The sequence below is a fragment of the Gallus gallus genome, chromosome 10 (assembly GCF_016699485.2).
Source record: "Gallus gallus isolate bGalGal1 chromosome 10, bGalGal1.mat.broiler.GRCg7b, whole genome shotgun sequence".
Classification (NCBI taxonomy): Eukaryota; Metazoa; Chordata; class Aves; order Galliformes; family Phasianidae; genus Gallus; species Gallus gallus.
The window spans coordinates 11,622,392-11,642,802 of NC_052541.1; the positions used below are offsets into that span (position 1 = coordinate 11,622,392).

General features: G+C 38.2%; 1 protein-coding gene across 6 annotated transcripts in view; it reads left to right on the forward strand.

Moving 5' to 3' along the window:
* ADAMTSL3 (ADAMTS like 3) overlaps positions 1-20,411 on the forward strand; it is a 178,841-nt gene that overhangs the window by 119,378 nt on the left and 39,052 nt on the right. For all 6 annotated transcript variants that reach the window (XM_004943830.5, XM_004943825.5, XM_004943826.5 and 3 more), the window contains 8 exons: positions 330-487; positions 1,450-1,561; positions 4,026-4,164; positions 5,759-5,809; positions 9,929-10,133; positions 11,014-11,161; positions 12,582-12,666; positions 17,319-17,605. In XM_004943830.5, the coding sequence (XP_004943887.2) occupies positions 330-487; positions 1,450-1,561; positions 4,026-4,164; positions 5,759-5,809; positions 9,929-10,133; positions 11,014-11,161; positions 12,582-12,666; positions 17,319-17,605 (1,185 nt within the window). The remainder of the gene's footprint in view (positions 1-329; positions 488-1,449; positions 1,562-4,025; positions 4,165-5,758; positions 5,810-9,928; positions 10,134-11,013; positions 11,162-12,581; positions 12,667-17,318; positions 17,606-20,411) is intronic.

Genomic DNA, 20,411 nt, shown 5'->3' on the forward strand with positions numbered 1-20,411 from the left:
TTTCTAAATGTATTGATCCTATTAATTTTGTGAGTTTCGACTTGTCCTGCTGAATGTATTGCTTTATAGCTGTACAGAGTGCTTTTCTAGGAAAAAATGTCTCTGAAGAGCTTTTGGTATGGAAGAATGGTGTGATCCTGTACTAACGTGTCATGCAATTGTGCATCAACCTATAATCTGAAGTGGCTAATATTCTCACAGATATTCCATATATTCTTTAACGCACATATTCTGCTAATACTTGCAATGTAGAGTTGCAGATGTTACTTTCTGACTTCCCTGAAAAGAGAAAATAGCCTAAACTTACAAATTGCATATTTCTTCCCTAGTTATAGAGTCAAAGACATTACAAGGAGACAAGGGAGAACACAGTTTTGAGGAACCTGGAACATTTGTCATAGAAAATACAACTGTTGAATTTCAGAAGACTACAGATAGGGAAATCATAAAGATCCAAGGACCTCTTGGTGCAGATTTCATTATCAAGGTGGGATGTGTGTGTGTACAAGGCTGCAAAGATATTGCAAGTATATGCAACAGAGTAAGGAGCTGTCAATTGGGTTGTAGCAATCTTTTAGGTAGTAAATAAGGAATCCTAATTAAAACCCAGAGGTAATTTATACTAATCACATCCAGACAAGTTAAAATGTTATGAGGTCGATGTCATTGTTGTAGTAGAAAGTCCTGCAGGATACTTAATGGTAAATATGTCCTGGACTTTTGTTTTAAATATTACTGAAATATTACTGTACACTGTACTGATGTTAATCCAGTTGAAGACTGCCACCTGCTGAATCTGAACGTTGCTTCCCGTAGCACCCTAAAATGACTCTTAGATGACTGATAGTCCAGCTAGTGACTGTTTCTAATCCTTTTAGTTTCTGTTACACACAGACTACATATCAATGTATTGCATCATGTATGTGCATTTGTGGCTGTGTGGAAACTTACTAATATTTGACTGCCAAAGGAAGGTAGTCATGCGGTTTTCCATTGGAAATGGAAGATGTTTAAGTACCATCACCTCACTTGGCTTTATCTTTCTTGTTGTAGAAACAGACTTTCAGCAATGTTTATTATTTAGCATCTCTGATATCACGTGCAGTTAGACCTGTCTAAACATGAACCACTGTGCATAGATCTGTTTCAGTTCTCCCTCTCCAGCAAATTCTTAATGTTTTGCTGATGAGATAAAACAGAAGAATACAACTGGGAACTTCGTCAATAAAGTGTTGATGATCAAATAATAATATTACCTTAAATAATTTGAAAAACAAAGTGATGTACAAATACTTGACTACTGGAAATGCAGATTTATTGGATTTTCTTGAAGTTTTATGCCTGTTGTTATAATACTGTCTGCTTTATTTCTACCTATGAATTCTATTTTGAAATGTCACAAACAATGGAGTACATTATACACACATGTTTTAATGGAACTTTCTCTAGACCAGGTACTCCGGATCGAAAGACAGTGTGGTTCAGTTCTTTTTCTATCAGCCTATCAGTCATCAATGGAGACAAACAGAGTTCTTCCCCTGCACAGTGACTTGTGGAGGAGGTAAGTAGTGGCAATTTTTGAAGTGTGTTTACTAGTGAAGATTGAAAGTTGCTGATTTACAACCTTCATCTACATGCTTCTTGATTAAATGTTTGTGTCTCTTTGCACATTGGTGGTGGTTCTTCTTCAAAAAAATTGATGACAGTAGCAAGGAAGTTGTTTTTTCCTCAGTTAATATAACTGCTTTAATCTTGTATTCAAGAAGTCATGTTCTCATAATTGCATTGATCGTCAGGATAAGATCTTAAGATATAAAGATATGACGTTTAGAATGGAAAATAACAATTCCTAAATGATATTTTAGGAAAGTAAACAAAGAAATACAAAGTAAAAATAATCAAAAGATTAAGAGAAGGAGGTATTTCTGACCACATTGGTGGACATGAGGGGCAGTTTTAGAACACTGTATTTAGAAACTAGTTACACAGAAAGCAGAATAAATAGACTTTAAGAAACAATTACTATCAACACCTGTGGCTCTGGAAATGTGGTTTTGAGGGACCAGCACTGCCCCTCCCTGCTCCCTGTGAAGAGCTGCAGGCCACCATGATGCCTCCCCTCAGCCTGCCCTGCTCTGGGACGAACGAACCCAGGACCCTCAGCCACTCCTCACACACCATGCCCTCTAGACCCTTCCCTGTCTATGTAGCCCTCCTTTGGATGCTAAGAGCTTTATGTCCTTCTCATATCGTGGTGTCCAAACGTGCACGCAAAGCTCAAGGTGAGGCTACAGAGTGCAGAGCAGAACAGGACAGTTCTTCCCTCACCACGCACAGCAGTGTGCCTGAGGTACCTCAGGGTATGGTCGGACTTTTGGCTGCCAGGACACACTGCTAACTCAGATTCAACTTGTCATGATAATTCTCATGGTTTGTATTTAGGAATTGTTCCCAAACCTATCTGATAAGGAAAGAAGCGTACAGCAACACAGTTATTTTTGGTGATTGCATGTAAACACTGTATAGACACTGAATAACTCAAAGGACATATTTACCTTCAAAGTTACTAACTCAAATATAGCCTTATTCAGACCAATGATATTGTTTGAAACTTACAGCTACATGTGATTGCTTTGAAATTAGTCAGTATTTTCAGTGTCTGGCTTTGTAGCTGCATATCCATAATATGAATCTGGTATCTGTATCAACAGATTGTCACTGTTGATGGCAGTCCTGAGAGAGGAGAGGCTAGTGAGTGAAGAAGCATAAAACTGAGCTAATGCTTACCCACAGAAGTAGGAGTCTTAGGGATGGCATACTGCTGAGGCATGCAGAGGAGTTGTATTGCAGCTACCTGACTTAAACCTGTTATCTGGAATCAGCACGCCACCGTTACTCACTTGAATTAAAATATATTTAATTTTGTAATCTTCACGTGTGGGTAGGGGGAGTGTTGCAAGGACATATCAGAAAGCACAGGCAAGCTTGAATGAACAAGAACATTTGAGGACTGGAACTGCTTAGTTCTTCTTTATGGTTATCACCCTTATGCATGATGACACTTTGAATCAGCCAAGAGACACAGAAATGAAGCCACTGATATATGATACTATAGCAATTTCAGTAGACACTGGCTCTTGAGCTCTGTTAGTTTATTGACTCCATTTGGATTTTCATTCTTGTGGTTTCAAACTTTTTTTCTTTGCACATACCAGAACATCCTCCTCCTCTCCTTATGTTAAGTCCAAGTCCGCTCCTCTGAATGAGCCTTTTTTTCTTAGCCAAAAAAGAAACCCAATGGTTTATAAAACTCAGATCCCTTCTGTTAACTGGTCTGTCCACATTTTTTTTTTTTATTTTTTTATTTTTATTTTTTACACCAAGTAGTTACTTCAAGTTTTCTTTTGTTGGCTCTTCAACTAGGAATGTTCTTGAAACTATTTCTTGGTTTTCTTCAGTTTAACTTAACATAGTTTTTGGATCTCATCTTCAATTCCTCTGGCTTTCTGGCTTTCTGTTTTAAGGTTGTTGTTTTTTTTTTTTTTTTCGTTTTTTTTTTTTTTCAGCATGCATGACCATGTAATAAAGCTCTCACTAAAATACACTTTAACTCTTCCTTGGGGGAGGGCTGTTATAAATCGTGGAATGTGTAGTAGAACCATATGACTTTGTAGGGTTGCCTTGTGACAGGTGAGCTGTTCCATTATGTCACATGTGACACATTTATGTATGCTTTTACTTGTATCCTTTGAGTATTATTAGAGCAATGTGTCAGAGTCTCATGTAGAATTAGGATAAGTTAACATAACTGTTGCACTGAATTACCTTCGATGAAAATCTAGCTCTGCATGCTCCTGTGCAGTGTTTCCTTTTTTTTAAAGCAAACCAAGGAAAAATAATACTCAAATTAACTCTATGGAACCACATTGTTTGGGGGGATTTGGAGGGGAGAGTGGTAAAGGGAGAAAGAAAAGTCTGCTTTAATTGATCTCCATTATTACAGTTTACCTTTGCTTCTGCATTAGGTTATCAGCTTAATTCTGCTGAATGTGTGGATATTCGTCTGAAGCGTGTTGTTCCTGATCATTATTGTCATTATTACCCAGAAAATAAGAAACCAAAGCCTAAGCTAAAAGAATGCAACATGGATCCCTGTCCTTCTAGGTTTGTATGAGCAATAAATTAAAGTACATGGTGCAGTCATTTACTAACGAACAAGTAATCATATTTAACTAATTCAGGTTCTTTTAATATTTAAGGCTACTTAGTCTTGGTTGATTATTGCATGCATTGAAGGCTGGCATTGGGCACCATTGTCAGTGGGTTTGCAGTATTTCTTCAGTGTAGTGCAATACACAATTTTGCTTTATACCAATTACATATTACATACCATTACAATTGCATACCATATTACAAATGTCAGGTAGCTCTTTCTTCGAGGGCTAATTCTATCTTCTTTACTTTGCTGAGTGTAATGGCACTAGTATGAGGTTTTTATGATGTTTTATGAGGAAAGATTGTATACCAGTTTTTGGATTTTATCAATCCTGCCATTCAGAATTTCTCCATACAAACAGGCAGTGGCTCTAGTTCTCAGTCAAGTTTTGGATGTAGTTTATCTTGGTTTATTCATTTATCTACCAAAAAGTCTCATTCTTTTTTTGTACTGCAGCGTTGACAATAATTGAAATTTGAGGCTTCATTCTTTTGTGTGTGTATGTGCCTGTATTTTTTTGTTGTTGTTATTAGTATTACTTTTACATTAAGAATAGAAAAAAAAATATTACTCATGGTACAAATACAACGGGATATTATTGCCAAATTATAAAAGCTGCGGTATACATAAATTGTATTGAATTGCACTACAGTATTTCAAACTAACTTTTGGACTGTCTGATGAGGTTTCCTGGCTGTGCTAAAAGAATCTTAAAATAACATCTCAGTATCAAGTCCCAGAACCTCACAGTAATATGCCAGCTGGACAAGCTAGAGTTATATGGAAGAAGAAAAGGAAACACACTCAATGGATTTCATTTCCTATAGCTAAACTGTCCATTTCCTTTCATTCCTGTTGAACATAATCGTTGATAGTGACCTCTAACAGTTATAGATGTGCAGGCTTTCAAGACTTTTTCCTGGATAGCTGATCACTCTATGGAGTGGTAAGTCTTCAGTAAAGCTTAATGGCAATGGGTGCCAAATATTGCAAAGTTGGATTTGGAAAATAAGAGAAAGAAAGGGTGTAATTCTTTTTCCTTTCAAATTTATTGTATACAGACAGAAAAAGAGGACTACTACTAGATAGAATGCCATATTTCTTAGTATTGGAAGTAAGGCTTTATGCTGGCACTTCAAGCAAACTACTGTAGAAGGATCCTAAACACCATTCAGACCTATTTAGATTTAATCCTGAGGTGCATTTATTTCAGTCCCACACATTCCTCAGAGGTCTTCATTACAGATAGAAGTATGTATTTCTTGTTAGTAAAGTAGCTTTTTTTTTTTGTGTGTGTGTGTGTGTGTGTGGAATTAAGTGGAGAAGCTGTATGGTGAATAGATTTCTCTCTCCCTCCAGAAAATTTAAGATTGTATGAGTCATTGTTGGCTACAGAGGTAGGTAACATGCAGTGAATGTAAGATTCCCTCGTTTCACATTGGGAATTAATTACTTGAAGTATGATTGTGTGTAAGTATGTATGTAGTTGGTGTTGAGCCTTGAATATAAGAAATAATGCTGCAATATTTATTTTGTTGACAGTGATGGATTTAAAGAAATCATGCCATATGATCACTTCCAGCCACTTCCTCGGTATGTACAATCAGAACAGCGTATGTTTCAGTGCCATCTCAATTTTGACTGTAAATTCACTATTTGAGTGAATTAGATCATTGAACTTTCTCTGATGATGCTTTTTGCTGTAAGTAGCAAGTTCATAACAAAATCAGTATTTCAGTTTTGAATCTTGCACTTTGGGTAATTAGCTTAGCAGTAAGAGGTTAATATGCTCTTCTTGACGATATCAACATGAAAGACTTCAGCAAAGAGTTGTTCCCCTAATCCTTCTCATGCTGTACTGATAAGAAGAGCATCTCCTTTAAAATTCATGTATTTTATTGAAAGATTTTTAGTCTGAAGATGAATGCAGTGAATATATTCACAAATACAACTGGTCTCCCTGTGTGACAAGGCACTTCGGTTCCTCTTCACTTGAAAGACCTTATTTACTATTTAGACCTACACTCTAATGACATCAAGGTTGACATGACAATTTAAAGATATTCTGTTTTCTGAATGTCTACTGACTAAAATTAAGACATGAGAGCACAGATTAATGCCTTTTACTTATTTGTTTTCTTTCTTCTTTTTTCATCTCCCATCAGTCATAGAATCGTAAGGCTTCTCTGAAATGTTTAAATGTTTTACAAAGACATTAGTACTAAAAAGCATTGAGCCAGACTTACTGTTAACGTAAAGAATTATAGTCAATGGACTTAGATGTGTATTTATCCCAGCTGAAGCTCTGCTTTAGAATACAGTGAAATGAATAATGTATATTTTTCTAAATGACTAAAGATATGAAGTAATAAGAATGAAATCATAGACTTGCATGGCTCAGTGGAGCTACTGATTACAGCTGGTACAAATGGGCAAAGTTTATTTCCGTAACAATTTATGCTTGCTGTGGATCAGCTCTCCTGTGATGTATTCTGGCTTTCATACACCGGTTGAGATCTTTTCATTTACATCTTTATTCTGTGAAGTTCTGTAATTGTTCTGTCTCTCTCTCCTTCCATTTCTTCTGCCAATTCTTCTGTCAGTTCCTTTTTGTTCAGATCTCCTCTGAAAGTCAGCACAATTTATTTTCATGAGTATTTCATCTTCTGAACCACTCAGCTGGAGACAAGCTGGATGAGAAATTTAATCCCCTTTCTGTGCTTTACTGTGCTCAGCATGTTTGCATGACACTCTGGTGAGATGGATTATGTCTGTGATAAAGCTGTGGGCAGGTTCTCTTATTTCAAATATCAAGAACTACAGACAAAGGCCCACCTCATTTCAGCAACACCGTGTGTACCATCAGAAGATGTCACGGTCTTTCTGTGCAATGCTCAGGAGTAAGAACTGAAAGATGGAAGCAGATGGCCAAGCTGGGCTCAGAGTTGATGTCATCAGGATGGAAAGAAAAGAAATAGGACAGACTAATTTACTGTGTTCCTTCCACTAAAAAGACGCATGAGGAAACATATCAGAGGTGTAAAGGCACCTCTTACTGAAATTTCTGAAATACTTGCATCAGTGAGGTGAATCTGGTCCAACGTGGACTTAAGTCTTGCTTCAGTGTAGTGAGGTGTTCCTGTGTTGTTGCCTGTAAAGTAATTGCCTTGTATTAGTCTGTATCAGTTCTGCAGGGCTTTTTCTGTTTTTGCTTTCTGCTTTCTTTTTTCTTACCTGTTCACATGCTAACCCAAAACTATTATTGCAAAGCAGGCAGAAAACCAGTGTTGCAGATATGCTTGAGTAAAGCTGTACAGGCTACCTCATCTCAACCAGCAGTCATACATCACACCTCCTACATAACTCAGGGGCCATCTGCAGTCCTGTGGCATTTACCACTGCTTGCCCATTCACACAGGGAAGTTGTGGGAAAGTCATGGTGCACACCACAAGATCTTGAAAGAGTTCTCCTGTGGCTGGAGCTGTAAATGCCCCAATGAAATATTTTTACAGATGGAGAATTCTTTTGAAATAAATAGAAAAATTTCCCAGGATGAAAATTTTCTTTTAAAGCTTTTGGAATGCCTCCATTTATTTCAGACTTGTTGGACTGTTGAGAATCCCTTGACAGCTGTGGGTTCTGGAAAGTATCTCCTTGACTGCCTGTCCAAGACCCCCTTTTCCCCAGTAGCCATGGACCTCACTCCCCGTCTTGAAAATGCTTTTGGGAGTATGGGATCTGGAGTGTGTTTGAAACTGATGAGATAAAGAAAAACAACTATAAAACTTTATGCTATAAACACTTGTGAGGCTAGTATTACATATAGCACAGTGAGCCTTATATATATATAAATCCATGAGCTGCTAATTCATCGAACAGTTAATTACTCTTTAGTTCCTGGCTTTTTCTTCTTTTCCCGTTTCCTTTTTCTTTTTTTTTAAAGAAAATGATTTAACACTGGATATTCATTTGAAGAAAAGTGTAGCTGTTGCTCTTCAAATGTATTGTACACTAGTGATATGATATCCATGCATACGGCCTTATTCTGAATGTTTTTGAATGTATACTCTGGTTAATGTTATGTGGCTTGCTCTCTGTTTTATGCTCATTCTTTTGTTGACCTTAGACATGATTAATATGTTTTCATAGGAATGCTTAAAACAGAAAGTTTCCTTGATTTACCTGTTGTATCACAGAAAAGGTGTAATGATTATTTAAATTTAACTTGGATTATAGTACTTTGTTCCATCTGCTCCAAGATTATGACTTCCTCTTTGATGGCTGTGTTACTCTTGATTAACCGATTTTGGTGGGGGTATTGTAGTTACTGTGTCCATTATTCAAAATGGGTGTGTTTTTTATACATAATCCTCTGTGAACCCCTGCAGTTGTCAGATGAATAAGTTTTTAGCAAGACATTGATGAACCATAAGATTTGGTCCAAAACTCAACTATTTCCTAGTGCTTGGCTTTAATTTGTGTGGGTGGTGGAAGGAAAACAGCAGACAGGAGGCAAAGAGTGAGAAAAATACATATGGCTGAGTGTATGCTATCAATAAATGCTATGACAGAGGCTTGTGATCTGTAAGCATGGCAAGAATGGGGCACTGAGATTTGTTTTTGTTGCAAAATAATTGCTTAAATACACATCTATGCTAAGATTGAAAAATAAATGAAACCCAGCTTATAACCTAAACACTTCCATGTAATTCTCACTTCAGATGGTACAGCAGTTTCCATCTTTACTGTAGTTAGGTCTGAGACCATGGGTAAATTTTCATTTTAAAGACGTTCTTTCCCACCAGTTTGTATATCACCCTCTGCTGGAAGCTGCTGAACCATAGCTCTGCTAGCTGGCAGGGCTTTGTGAGTTTTCCTTAATCTCTGTCTCTCCCTGCTTCAGGAGAAAACAGGTAGGTTACCTGAAGTGGCTGAAATGGTTAAATAGCTGCCTTTTGCTTGAAGCAAGTTGAAAAGACCGAATACAAACTCATTCAATGGCATTTTAATGTAGGTGGAAAACTCTTGCAGAACTGCAGTAGTAACCAGCTAAATGGTATCTGTCACAACATAGTTGGTTCAGAGTCCTTAAGGATGAAGACAGTTTGAGCTGAAATAGCTGATTTTTCCCAAAACAAGTATTGGAGTTCACCAATTGGAGTTCGCAGAACTCTTTCATGAACAGATTTTTGAGAGTAGTCTGCACCAATGTGTAGTCTGCACCAATGTGGGCAGTAGTGAGCAGCTGTGGGTAGCAACATCCTCAGTCAGCATAGTCTGTTCTGTCTTTGTGCTTCATATAATCTCAAGTACATATGCTTCATGTTCTCTGACAAATAAAAATAAACTGTGAAAAATATTGTATTTAGGTAATATAGACTATCTGCAAGAAAACAATTCCAGTAATCAAACTCAGCATATTTAGGAACTTGAACATAAATACGTGAAATAGCTTTTCAGTTATGTTTGTGAATCTTACTTAAATTTGTTGTCCTGTTTGTCTTTTCATTTTGCACATAAATTTAAGCCTGGAATAATGCAATGCAACTCTGTAATTCAATTTTTTTACATTAAATGTGTGGTAAGAATTAAGAAACAAAATATAAGTGGGTTTTAATTACATTGAGATTAGATTCAGTTTTTTGCACTTCTAATAGAGGTTAGTGGAATAAAAAGTAGCCTTGTTTTTAATCTACAAGTCCTTTTGCCAGGTGGGAACATAACCCTTGGACTGCGTGTTCAGTTTCCTGTGGAGGTGGTATTCAGAGGAGAAGTTTTGTGTGTGTAGAGGAGACCATACACGGAGAGATTCTGCAAGTGGAAGAATGGAAATGCATGTATGCCCCTAAGCCCAAAGTCATTCAAACCTGCAATCTGTTTGATTGTCCTAAATGGGTGGCAATGGAATGGTCTCAGGTAAGTTGAAAGTGTTTTAGACTATTATCCTCTTCTTAAAAAAAAAAAGAAAAAGAAAAAACATCTGATCTTGTGTTATCATGTATTTGTGAGTACAGACCTACAGGAAAAAAAAAAAAAATGGAGGCAAGACTCATAGCATTTCATGGGATAAGTTTGTTCTAATTAACCTGGCCTGATAGCAATTAAAAAAAAAAAAAATTAATGTGTCTGTGTAGGTAAAAATACATATTGAATTATTTATGCCTCTTGAATTCCTGCTTTACAAAGAGGAGAAATTAGAGTAAGAGGTCAGATCCCTTTGCAATCAGGTTGTTTGTTTCTGAGTTCTTGGTAAATGTAATCTTCCACTCCATGTAATAGCTAAAGGCTGTCTAGTGGCTGATATGTCTGCAAGGGTGTTTTTCCAGCATTCTTACCTTTCATTATAGTAACAGGAACATAGAGCCAACTCATCTTGGCTGTAGTTATCTGATAGATAGCTCAACACTTCTATAATTTCTTAGTTTGTCCAGATGACATCACTGTCTTGTAGTGGAGAAACAGTTCTCACAGCATGTCTGACCCAGCTTAAACTGAAAATGACCATTCTGAGAGTGCATATTCTCAGTACACCAACCCCTCTGTTTTAGATTGTTGCCAATCAGATAAGCTTTACAGAACCCCAGCAAGCCATTTTCTTTCCAAAAATTAGCATTTCTTCAAGCATCAGCCTTCTCTTTATTCACCCAGAAATGCAGGGTTGTAGTCACATCTCTGATATCTGATTAATTCTGGAAAGACTTAAGTAAACATATCATCAGTATTTCAAACTTGCTTTTTATCAGTATTTATAAATAAAATAAAAGAGAGAGTAAGATGGTTGCTTTATCTCCTGCAGTGCACAGTGACATGTGGCCGAGGCTTACGTTACCGGGTAGTGTTGTGCATTGACCACCGTGGGCAGCATGTTGGTGGCTGTAATCCACAACTTAAACTACACATAAAAGAAGAGTGCATCGTGCCAATACCATGTTACAAGCCAAGAGGTAAATGAAACTTCATCTGAGTCTGTTATGGTTTTACATTTTTGTTAAGAGAATTAAAAGCCCCTAGTAACCTCTCAGAAATGCCAGAAGCTGGAATTTACTGGGACTTATTTTAGTCTTGGCAGAAACAGATATTTTAATTATTGGTGCTAGGAGAAGCGTCCTGCTGATATTTGCTGATAATGTGGCCAGGCAGTCATAAGGTGAGCATGCTAACTATATCTATACAACTCAGTCATATTGGGAAAACCAGAATTAATGAGTTCAAGACGGTAAGGAATAGTTGTTCAGTAACACTTGAAATGGGAATGATGCTTGCACGTATCAGCTGGGATGTTGTTCGTTTGCATCTCATAATTATCAGTCTTCCATGTGGACCTCTTCTGTCCATTAAGTTATAAATGTTTTATAAATATTTACAGTGTTTGTAACAATTATGTGAATTGAGAAATATTCTCTAAAAGAGTTGATATGATGTAGAAAAGTAGTTGTGAAGGTGAAAGAAAAAATAAAGATGGGGAGATTGGGAGGAAGTAATATATTTTGTCCTTTACTCATTTCTGTCCCTCTGTGCCCAGAAAATTTTGGTTGGTGCTACTCTTGTTCTTTTCAGCTTTTATTTCAAAGACTGTGTTTCAGACACTCACCGTAAAGATTTATTCAGAAAGAGTGCAAATTATCTGCAGACAGCTTAATGTTTCTCTTTGGGATGTTTTCAGACTCTAGACTATTCTTCAAGCATGAAGAATTCAGGGTTAAACCATGTGGTGGAAACCAGCACTGAAAATTAAAGAGCTTTCTGGGATTTTAGTTTGGAGGCAGATATCCTCAAGTGTCTAATGTTGCCCTACGAAAAGGCATCACAGAAGTATAGGGATACGTAGACAGATTTTAAAAAAAGCTAGAATTTATGTTTTTTTTTGTTTTGTTTTTCTAATTATTATATTGAATTCTGTATTTGGTAAAGCTGGCTAATTTGATTAGCAAAATTAATTTATCGCATGGAAATCTTTTAATGAGGATAGTCCATCTGGAGAATAACATACTTTTGCTTTGTTTGGGCTTATCAACTTTCTGATTGGTTCAGCTATAAACTTACATTACATTGATAACCCATTACACTGAAAGATAAACTACAATCTAATATAAAATGCCCGTGCTTGGGGAAGATGTAGAGAAAAATCAAAGACTAAATAGGAATTAAAATAAGATTACTGGTAACCTCTCAGTAAAAAGTGGTGTCAGGATGGAAATTTCCTAATAAATGATGTTTTAGTATCCACTATATATTTATTCTAAAAATTGAATAAAAAGATCAATAGGCAGTGTAAAGTATGAAGCACTAAGGCGTATAATGCTAACATCTGCTTATCACCTTGCATTTGGAGGAATTGCCTAGTGTTTATTTTTTCTCTACCAGAAAAAAGTCCTGTGGAAGCAAAATCCCCATGGTTTAAACAGGCACATGAAATGGAGGAGACCAGAGCAGTCTCAGAAGAGCCAACGTAAGTACATTGTCTTATAGAGCGAAGAAATATTTCCAGCATGTTTTGCAGATGATCTGAAATGACTCTTGGCTCTGCAGTTTGCTTTGACATTTGGCCCTCCTTGGAGATGAGTTGTGTTATGAGCTGTTCCTAATTTTATTCTCAACAGCTTTGCTTCTGGAGCTCCTGTTTTGGATGACATAGAGCTTAGTTACTCTATTAGTAGTGTCCCTGTATTGTTCAAGCGACATCAAGTGATATTAATTTAAACAAATTAAGACTAAATGAACGCACAAAGAAGCATTCCATTTGATGTATAATAATTATTTTCATTTTCTCCCGGTGTGCTGTTACCTGAAGAATGTTAATGGCTTTATCAGAAATTAAGAAGTACTTTGTAGGGCTGCCAGAATTTGCTTGGTGGAGAGAGACCAGTGCGTAAAGGAAGTGAGAAAAAGCTGCTGATCTCTGAGCTGAGCTAAATCTGTGGGGATGAGTTGTGACATTTTATGTATGTGTATGTGTGTGAAAGACCACCTGGATTTTTTTTGATTTTTTGAGTCTCCTTCAAATGGATGGGGATAAGCCTGACAACACTTACGGTCTAGGTATGGAAGTCTAACCTAAATCCAGCTAGGTTTGTTCCTGTCACGTGTATGTACACAGTTCCACGAGGGACACAAGGAATTGTACGTACACAATTCTTTGTGTCCCTTGTGTACAGGCCTACTTATATTTGACTCATGTAATCAATATTTAACATGTAACTTTCTGTGAGTATTCTGTGAGTTTTTGAAAAGCACTCTGTTCTACTTATCCAACTTCAGCACTCATTTGTAGCAGTTGCAGTTTAAAATAATTTAGATGAGCTTATTGAAATGACTTTGGATTTACATTGCTCTATCTGAAAGTTGAGTATGCCCCAAACCTCCTGTTTTTCTTCCTCCATCTGATTCTGATTTCTGGTTCCTGATTTCTGGCACACATGCGTGAGCAGGTGTGATCACAAGTAAAAAAAATCTTTACACCTGCAGTAACGCACAGGGAAACCTCTTGCCAAACAGGTGTTTCCATAGTTATGGTGACTGTACTTGAACCCTTTCACTGCTCTAGCCTCCCAAGTCAGGGGTCAACCTACTGTGAGGGGTTATTTTGCTCCCCAAACTGGTGGCCCTAAATTCAAGCAGGTTAGTGGCAAAAATGTAAAATCACGTGTGATTGTGAAATGGAGTGATACAATCAAATGTGCCGGTTGAATGTCAGCATGTCGGAGTAGAAGTATAGCAGGCTGCCTCTCAGGAGAATTCAGCATGAAGCTATAAAGAGAATAATCTCTAGCGTTACAGAATCATCTGTGGCAGCAATGTACTTGTGTAGTCTGTCTGCTTTAAGAATCCTTCAGCAGCAGTTTGACAGAATAAGCAAGGAGGACTCGCAGGGGCTCAGCATGCAAGCTCAGAGTGTATTTAGAATATAGTAGAGCTGAGTTGGGAACACTGTAATGGGTTTCCTCTCACCTTCATGCCTATGTAGACATGACTGATCTATTCCACTGTGGCCACACAGTGTGAGTGCAGACCTGTGGTATCAGTGCATGTCCTGTCACAGCTTTGCTGACTTTTTTTCCTCTTCACTTACCCTGCAGTCCTAGGTGTTCACCATCTGTCATGTTTGATCCTAATCTTAACCCAGTAACCTATCCTTCCTATTATCTAGAAGCATCGTCTCCCACATCTGACAGGCTTCTCCAGCCCCTTCTTGCTGATCACATAATCATTACTAATCAAAGAATTATTAAGGTAGGAAAAGACCACTGAGTTAATCTAATCCAAGCATCTTTTTAAAAATATATATATATTTTTTACTGAAGGCTATTTGTAAAACTCTACCTCCAGAAGATGTGAGATGACATTTTTAGGCTCTTTGCCATCTTGAAGAACAAGAGCCAGTTCTGTGTTTGATCAGACAGACAGATTTGGAAGTTGTAGCGTGGTAGGAATGGCTCATCTGAAAATTCTGTTTCAAATAGATCACTAAAGCCATCATTGTCTTCCTCATCTGGGCCAGGGAGATTTGCCAAGACATCGAATCCAGATTAATATTTTGGATCACAGAGAGAGCTGCTGTAGAAATCCCAGTACAGATCAGGGTGATCGGCGCTTCAACCCTGCAAGTCAGTTAAATACTTTGTGAGGAAGGTCCCCATTGGCTTGCTGTGAGTCATCTGAAAAATGTCTTCCTCAAGCATGGGAGCATTGGGTCAGCACCATAAGACAGTAAGAGGTGGACAGTGTCTAAGTAATCATTCAGTACTGTGTCATGGATTGGTCTGATTCCACCCTACATGCTGCAGTTCACATGAGCCTCGTTCTTAAGGAGAAGTCGTGTGATGCTCAGCCAGCCACTGAAACAGGCCTTGTGCAGGGCACAGTAACCTGAGTCGTCGTGGTGGTGAATGTCACAGACCCTGTTTTTTAGGCAATACAGAATGACTTCCTGGTAGCCCAGGTAAGCTGCCCGCTGCAGCAGGGTCTTACCCACGTTCTTAACACTGATGGAGTGGGCCTCGTGTGGCATGGGCTGGCGGGTGCCTGGGCACCTGCAGCATGACAGACTGGGGGGGTCAGCAATGAGGTGGGCTGCTGCAGCCGCTTGTGCAGCTTCTGCTTGTAGAATTTGGCAGACAAGGAGCCACGGTGCAAAGTGGACTCTGTTTCATCACTTTCCTTGGTACAGCGACCGTATCTTCGGTATTTTCAGTGTCAAAGGAGTCATCCTTTGTCAGGAATGACCACTTTATTGTCCGGTCCTCCCAAATGTTTTGTTATACACTTACATTTCCCTGATGGTTTCTCGCACTCAGCAAGTTTCTGCAGCAGAGGCTCATGTTGGAAGCCCTCCTCTATGCCTGTGTTCAGCCCATCTGTCTTGCAGCTTTCTTCAATTTTCTGCTGTTTGGCAGCCGAACTTGCTGGTGGAGTCCACCTCGACTGAGCTTGTTGGGCAGATAAGTCTTCTGGCCTCAAACCAAGCATTGCCAAACGTAGGGCTTAAAATCTCTGTGCTGAGTCACCTGTTCTACCTTGTGCTTTGTAGGCTACCTGCCACTCTCAGCAGCAGCAAAGCTGGCTTTTGGCCAGCTCTCTACACTTTTAGAGCCCTGTAAGAACAGGAGCACGAGCAAGAAGTGTTTCTTGCTTTTGGTGGGCTTGTTGCTGCAGCCAGAACTCTGCTGTGACTTCAAAATCTTCAGAAGTGGAAGATAAATACTTCTACTATTGATTTCTACATTGCACGGATGATTTTTGCTTTGATGATTTCTGTCACAGACTTTGGTTGGGAATGTGTTGAAAAATAAATATGAAAAAATAAAAAAATTCTAAACTCAAAATTCAGATACAACGCTACCCTCTGGGGCTCTCAGGCACTGCAGTCAGTTCCTTCGTTAGTGCATATCTCTATATATACAGATATACATGTATGTGTTTTGGGTGTCCTATCTCTGTTGGCTTGCGTCTGAGGTACCTGTGTTGCAGAATTTTAGGAGCTAAAAAGTCACATGGCTATGTTACCAAAATGCCAAAATAGAATAAAAAGTACTTGAACGTGTTTTCTTTTAATCTTGAACTTCTCTGTAAAATCCCAGGCACCAATACTCAACGGGAAAACCTCCATTATGATACAGTTTTGCTATAAGTCAAAGAAAAAATGCTTAACATTTTCTGAGTTTTTTCGTAAATCAACTGGATGCTGTGATTCAAAACTGTCTCTCAGCTCTACAGAACTTCAAAATCATACACCATACGTTATTTCTGGAGCATCTTAATGCATTCAACTGCCATTATACAAAACACTAATTTCTGGTCATACTTTTACCAAAGAAAAGTTGTTTACTTTCATACTGTCAACTTTTAGGTATGGTTAGGTCACTAAAGAAGTCTTTTCAACTATAAATGTCTATGAATTTTATATTTCCATTTGAATACATAACTACAAATGGACTTGGACTTTCTTAGGAACAGACCAACAGGTCATTACTTGAGAGAGAAGTCAGAATTTTGTAAGCCTGTGCACAGTGTCCTTGAACCAAGCACAAGTTTAATTCTGAGCACATCACAGTCCTATTGACATGAGAAGACTGCCTGATCTGCTTAGAGTTAGGCACATGCTAAAGTATTTCACTTCCATGGCTACCCTTGTTAATTTGTGTGCTGTCTTTGTGAAGACTTTGAGACCTGCTGTTTCAGAGCCAAGCCCATTTTATCTGCTATAATAAAAGAAAACCTTTCTTTTCAGCTTTTCTCACAGTTGTTCACTTAAAATTTGTTATCAGAAGCACCTGGACATGACTCCTGCCAGCTCTGCCATTGAACTCAGCAGGCCTTTAGGTTGCACTGGCCTGACATTTGCTAAGTTTTTACTACTGAAAGGCAAAACCATTCATCGATTGGTCAATACTCTTCCAATAAAGAACAATCTGAACTGGGATGGGAGAAAAATGAAAGACTTAAGAAAACATATTCCATTGTGCAGTCATTTGAAGCACCAGATAGTGTTATGCATTATGTTATATCCGCATGTATGTTTTTTAGCGATGTTTTACTTGTGCATATGTGGACACATCCTAGAGTTAAATCTAAACATTTCATTTGTGCTGTGCTCATTTGCAGGTTTATTCCTGAGCCGTGGTCTCCATGCAGTGCCACGTGTGGCAGTGGCATACAGGTGCGGGATGTGAAGTGCCGAATTCTTCTCTCATTTACACAGACTGAGGTGGATCTGCCTGAGGAGGAGTGTGAAGATGTGAAGCCCCCCACAGAACAAGTATGTCACGAGGCACCCTGTGACAGCAATCCTGTCCCCTACACACCAGAATTTTCACGTGCTGAAGATGGCAGTGTGATTTATGACTGGGAGTACATTGGTTTTACTCCTTGTTCAGCCACCTGTCTTGGAGGTACTTTTATTATCCTTTTTTCCCCCCCTTTCTTTTTAATCCTGACTTATAAGAACTTGGTATTTGAAATTGCCACGTTTTCTGTTAGCATTAACCTGAATTGGTAATGCTGATGTGTAGGAAAGCATGCAGCTTCAGCTTTTATTTTTTTTCCTAGGTTATTTATAGATTATTCTTAATATGTTCAAGCATCAGGCTTTATTTGGTTAAGTAAGACACAAGCAGCTTTTGCTACAGCAGCTTGCTTCAGTCTTATTGCTGCAAGAATCTTGGCTGCCAGGCAGTTGGTAGTACCAGTGTGTTTGATGCATTAGTGATGGGCAAAAAAAAAAAAAAGAACTTTCTTTTCCTGTGAACTGAAAGGTTATCGTTTTCGAGGTAAAATTTCCGTATTAGTTGTTTATCTTCCAAAATGCTGCAATTTTCTTCAGTACAGTATGGATACAAAATTATAGTTTCTATATCCTGTGACATAGATAAAATTATAATATTATGTATTGCTTTCCGTCTGACTGGCCTGGAGATTGAGGAGGAGTTTGTTTAGGTCTTGGTACACCATATAACTCTATAGGAACTTCATGCCATACATCTGTCTGCAAGTAGTTAAGCACATTCCTTTTTGGATGTAATCGAATCTCCCTGTCGTTCGAAGTACATGCAACTAGACAAGGCTGCTGGTGTTGCTACTACATACTGTACTTTGGAACTGAACAGAGAAGTGAGTTATGAAGTGTTAAGTGGAGGCAGTGGAATTATGAACACACCTATATATGACAGGAACAATGACATCAGTGGGAAGTGAAGACAGTTGTACCCATAGCAGAAATAAAAAATGTAGGAAAGGGGAGAGCAACTACAATTGGAAGTGGAGAGCCCCGTCTGGAGCTCGTAGAAAGCAGCCTGCCTTTGTATTATTCACCAGTTCAAAACTTGAAGATGGAAGTTGGGAGGGATGCCCCTGAACACTATCAGCAGGATGGTAAGTGACTGACAAGTGCCTTCTTTATCATTTAACACTGATTATATTGATTCATAGGGATAGCAGCACGTGCAGTCACAAAAGACGATGTATCCATTTCTTCCATTGCCTTCAGTAGACATGATGAACAGCAAGGGTGTAATCCAAGTATGTATGTATAAGACACGGCATGATAGCAACAGCTGCTGTCTCTATTTCCTCATTCTGGGGGAAGTGTTTATAGAGATAAGGACTCATGCTCTAAAGCAGAAACAGAGCTTTTTCTTACTACTAAATTTGTGGGTTTTTTTTAACTCTTGACAAATTTTTGTAACGTAAAATTATTTCATTGCCATCTTAAATTTATTCTATTGCTTTTTAGTCAATGTCTTTCTCAGAGATGTTCCAAAACCCCCTTTTTTTTTTTTTAATTTTTGAGATCAGTCGAAGTTCAGCTGAAATCATTTCTGATCTTTGCCTGTCATTACATGTGCACATCTGCATTGTTAGTGTCTTCGCATGTGAGTTTGTCCATGCAAAAGCATTCACATAACAAATTGCATTTGGAGTGCAGACGAAAGGTAATTTAAGGAGAATTTCCTGAAGACAGTAGATTCATTCGCCAGCACAAAGGAGCTTCAGAATGACTGGTTAACAGAATCACATCTGGCTTTATTTTGTTCCCGGTGGAGCTGAGTGTGGATTTGGCTGTCAACTTCTGGTCCTCTCATGAATTCGTGAGGTTGCCTGACCCAGAATTTTCCTGTAGTTGCTTATAATATTCTGTTTGTTTGATGTGAAATAAGAATAAGACATTATAGAAGTTTGGAGGTAAATGTCTTTTTGTGTTCTCAAGACTTCTGTGGTATCACTGGTACTATACATAGACATTTTTCTTATGTCCTGCTCCCGGGAAATGTGGGAAGTTATCAGGGTGCTTTATCAATGAACAGCTTGAGAACTCCTGTGCAGTTATGCTGGTTAGGCAATAGTAATTTTTTCCTCCTATCAGTTCTGGTCCTCTTGCTGCCTTGGCAAACACTTTCAAACAGACTGAAAATTACCTGCCGATAAGTAGTTTTAAGGAAACCAGACATCTCTTCTGTTTCCAACTTATTGCAGTGTACTAACGAACGATCTCATGGTGTCTACTCTTTTTCCATTGTGTAGTTCAAAGGATCAGATCCCTTTCTGCTAAGTTTTATGTTCAAATCTCATTTCAATTAGATGAACTCTTTAGTTACAAGAAAGAAATGTTATCTAAGTTTGGAATATTCCAGTATAATGTAAACTATATTCGGTACTTTGTCTCTAATATGTGTGTGTCTAGCAGTGGCTATTAAAATAAATTCCTGTGGATTTCTGTATCCTTGGAACTTTCCTCCCTTCCTTACTGCTTGCACCTCTCTGAATGAGGGAAAAGTCTGCAGGGTCTAAAAATAAGCTGCAAGGCTTACAGCCACTGTTGAGGCAAGGACTGAATCTCTGTTTCAGTGCTTGTCACTTGCACCTTTTTTTTTTTTTTTTCTTTTTTAGATCTTCATACAGACCAGACTTTTAATTTAAAGTCTCCTCTGGCCCCTCTCCAAAGCAAATGTAAAAATGCAGATGGTAACATTGTTTTTGAGGCATTAGAATTACAGAGAGAGATCAGTCTGCAGCTCATTATCAAACATGATCTTTACTTTCCAGTTTCCTATTCACCAGCTTCTAGAACGCAGACAGCATTTGACATTGGTCGTTTAGTGTATGTTTCTACATCAAATCTACATGGCTTGTCATGTAGCATATCGAATGCCATAAATCTTACTGCCTGTGAGGACTGCTACATTTTGTTATGACTGCTAT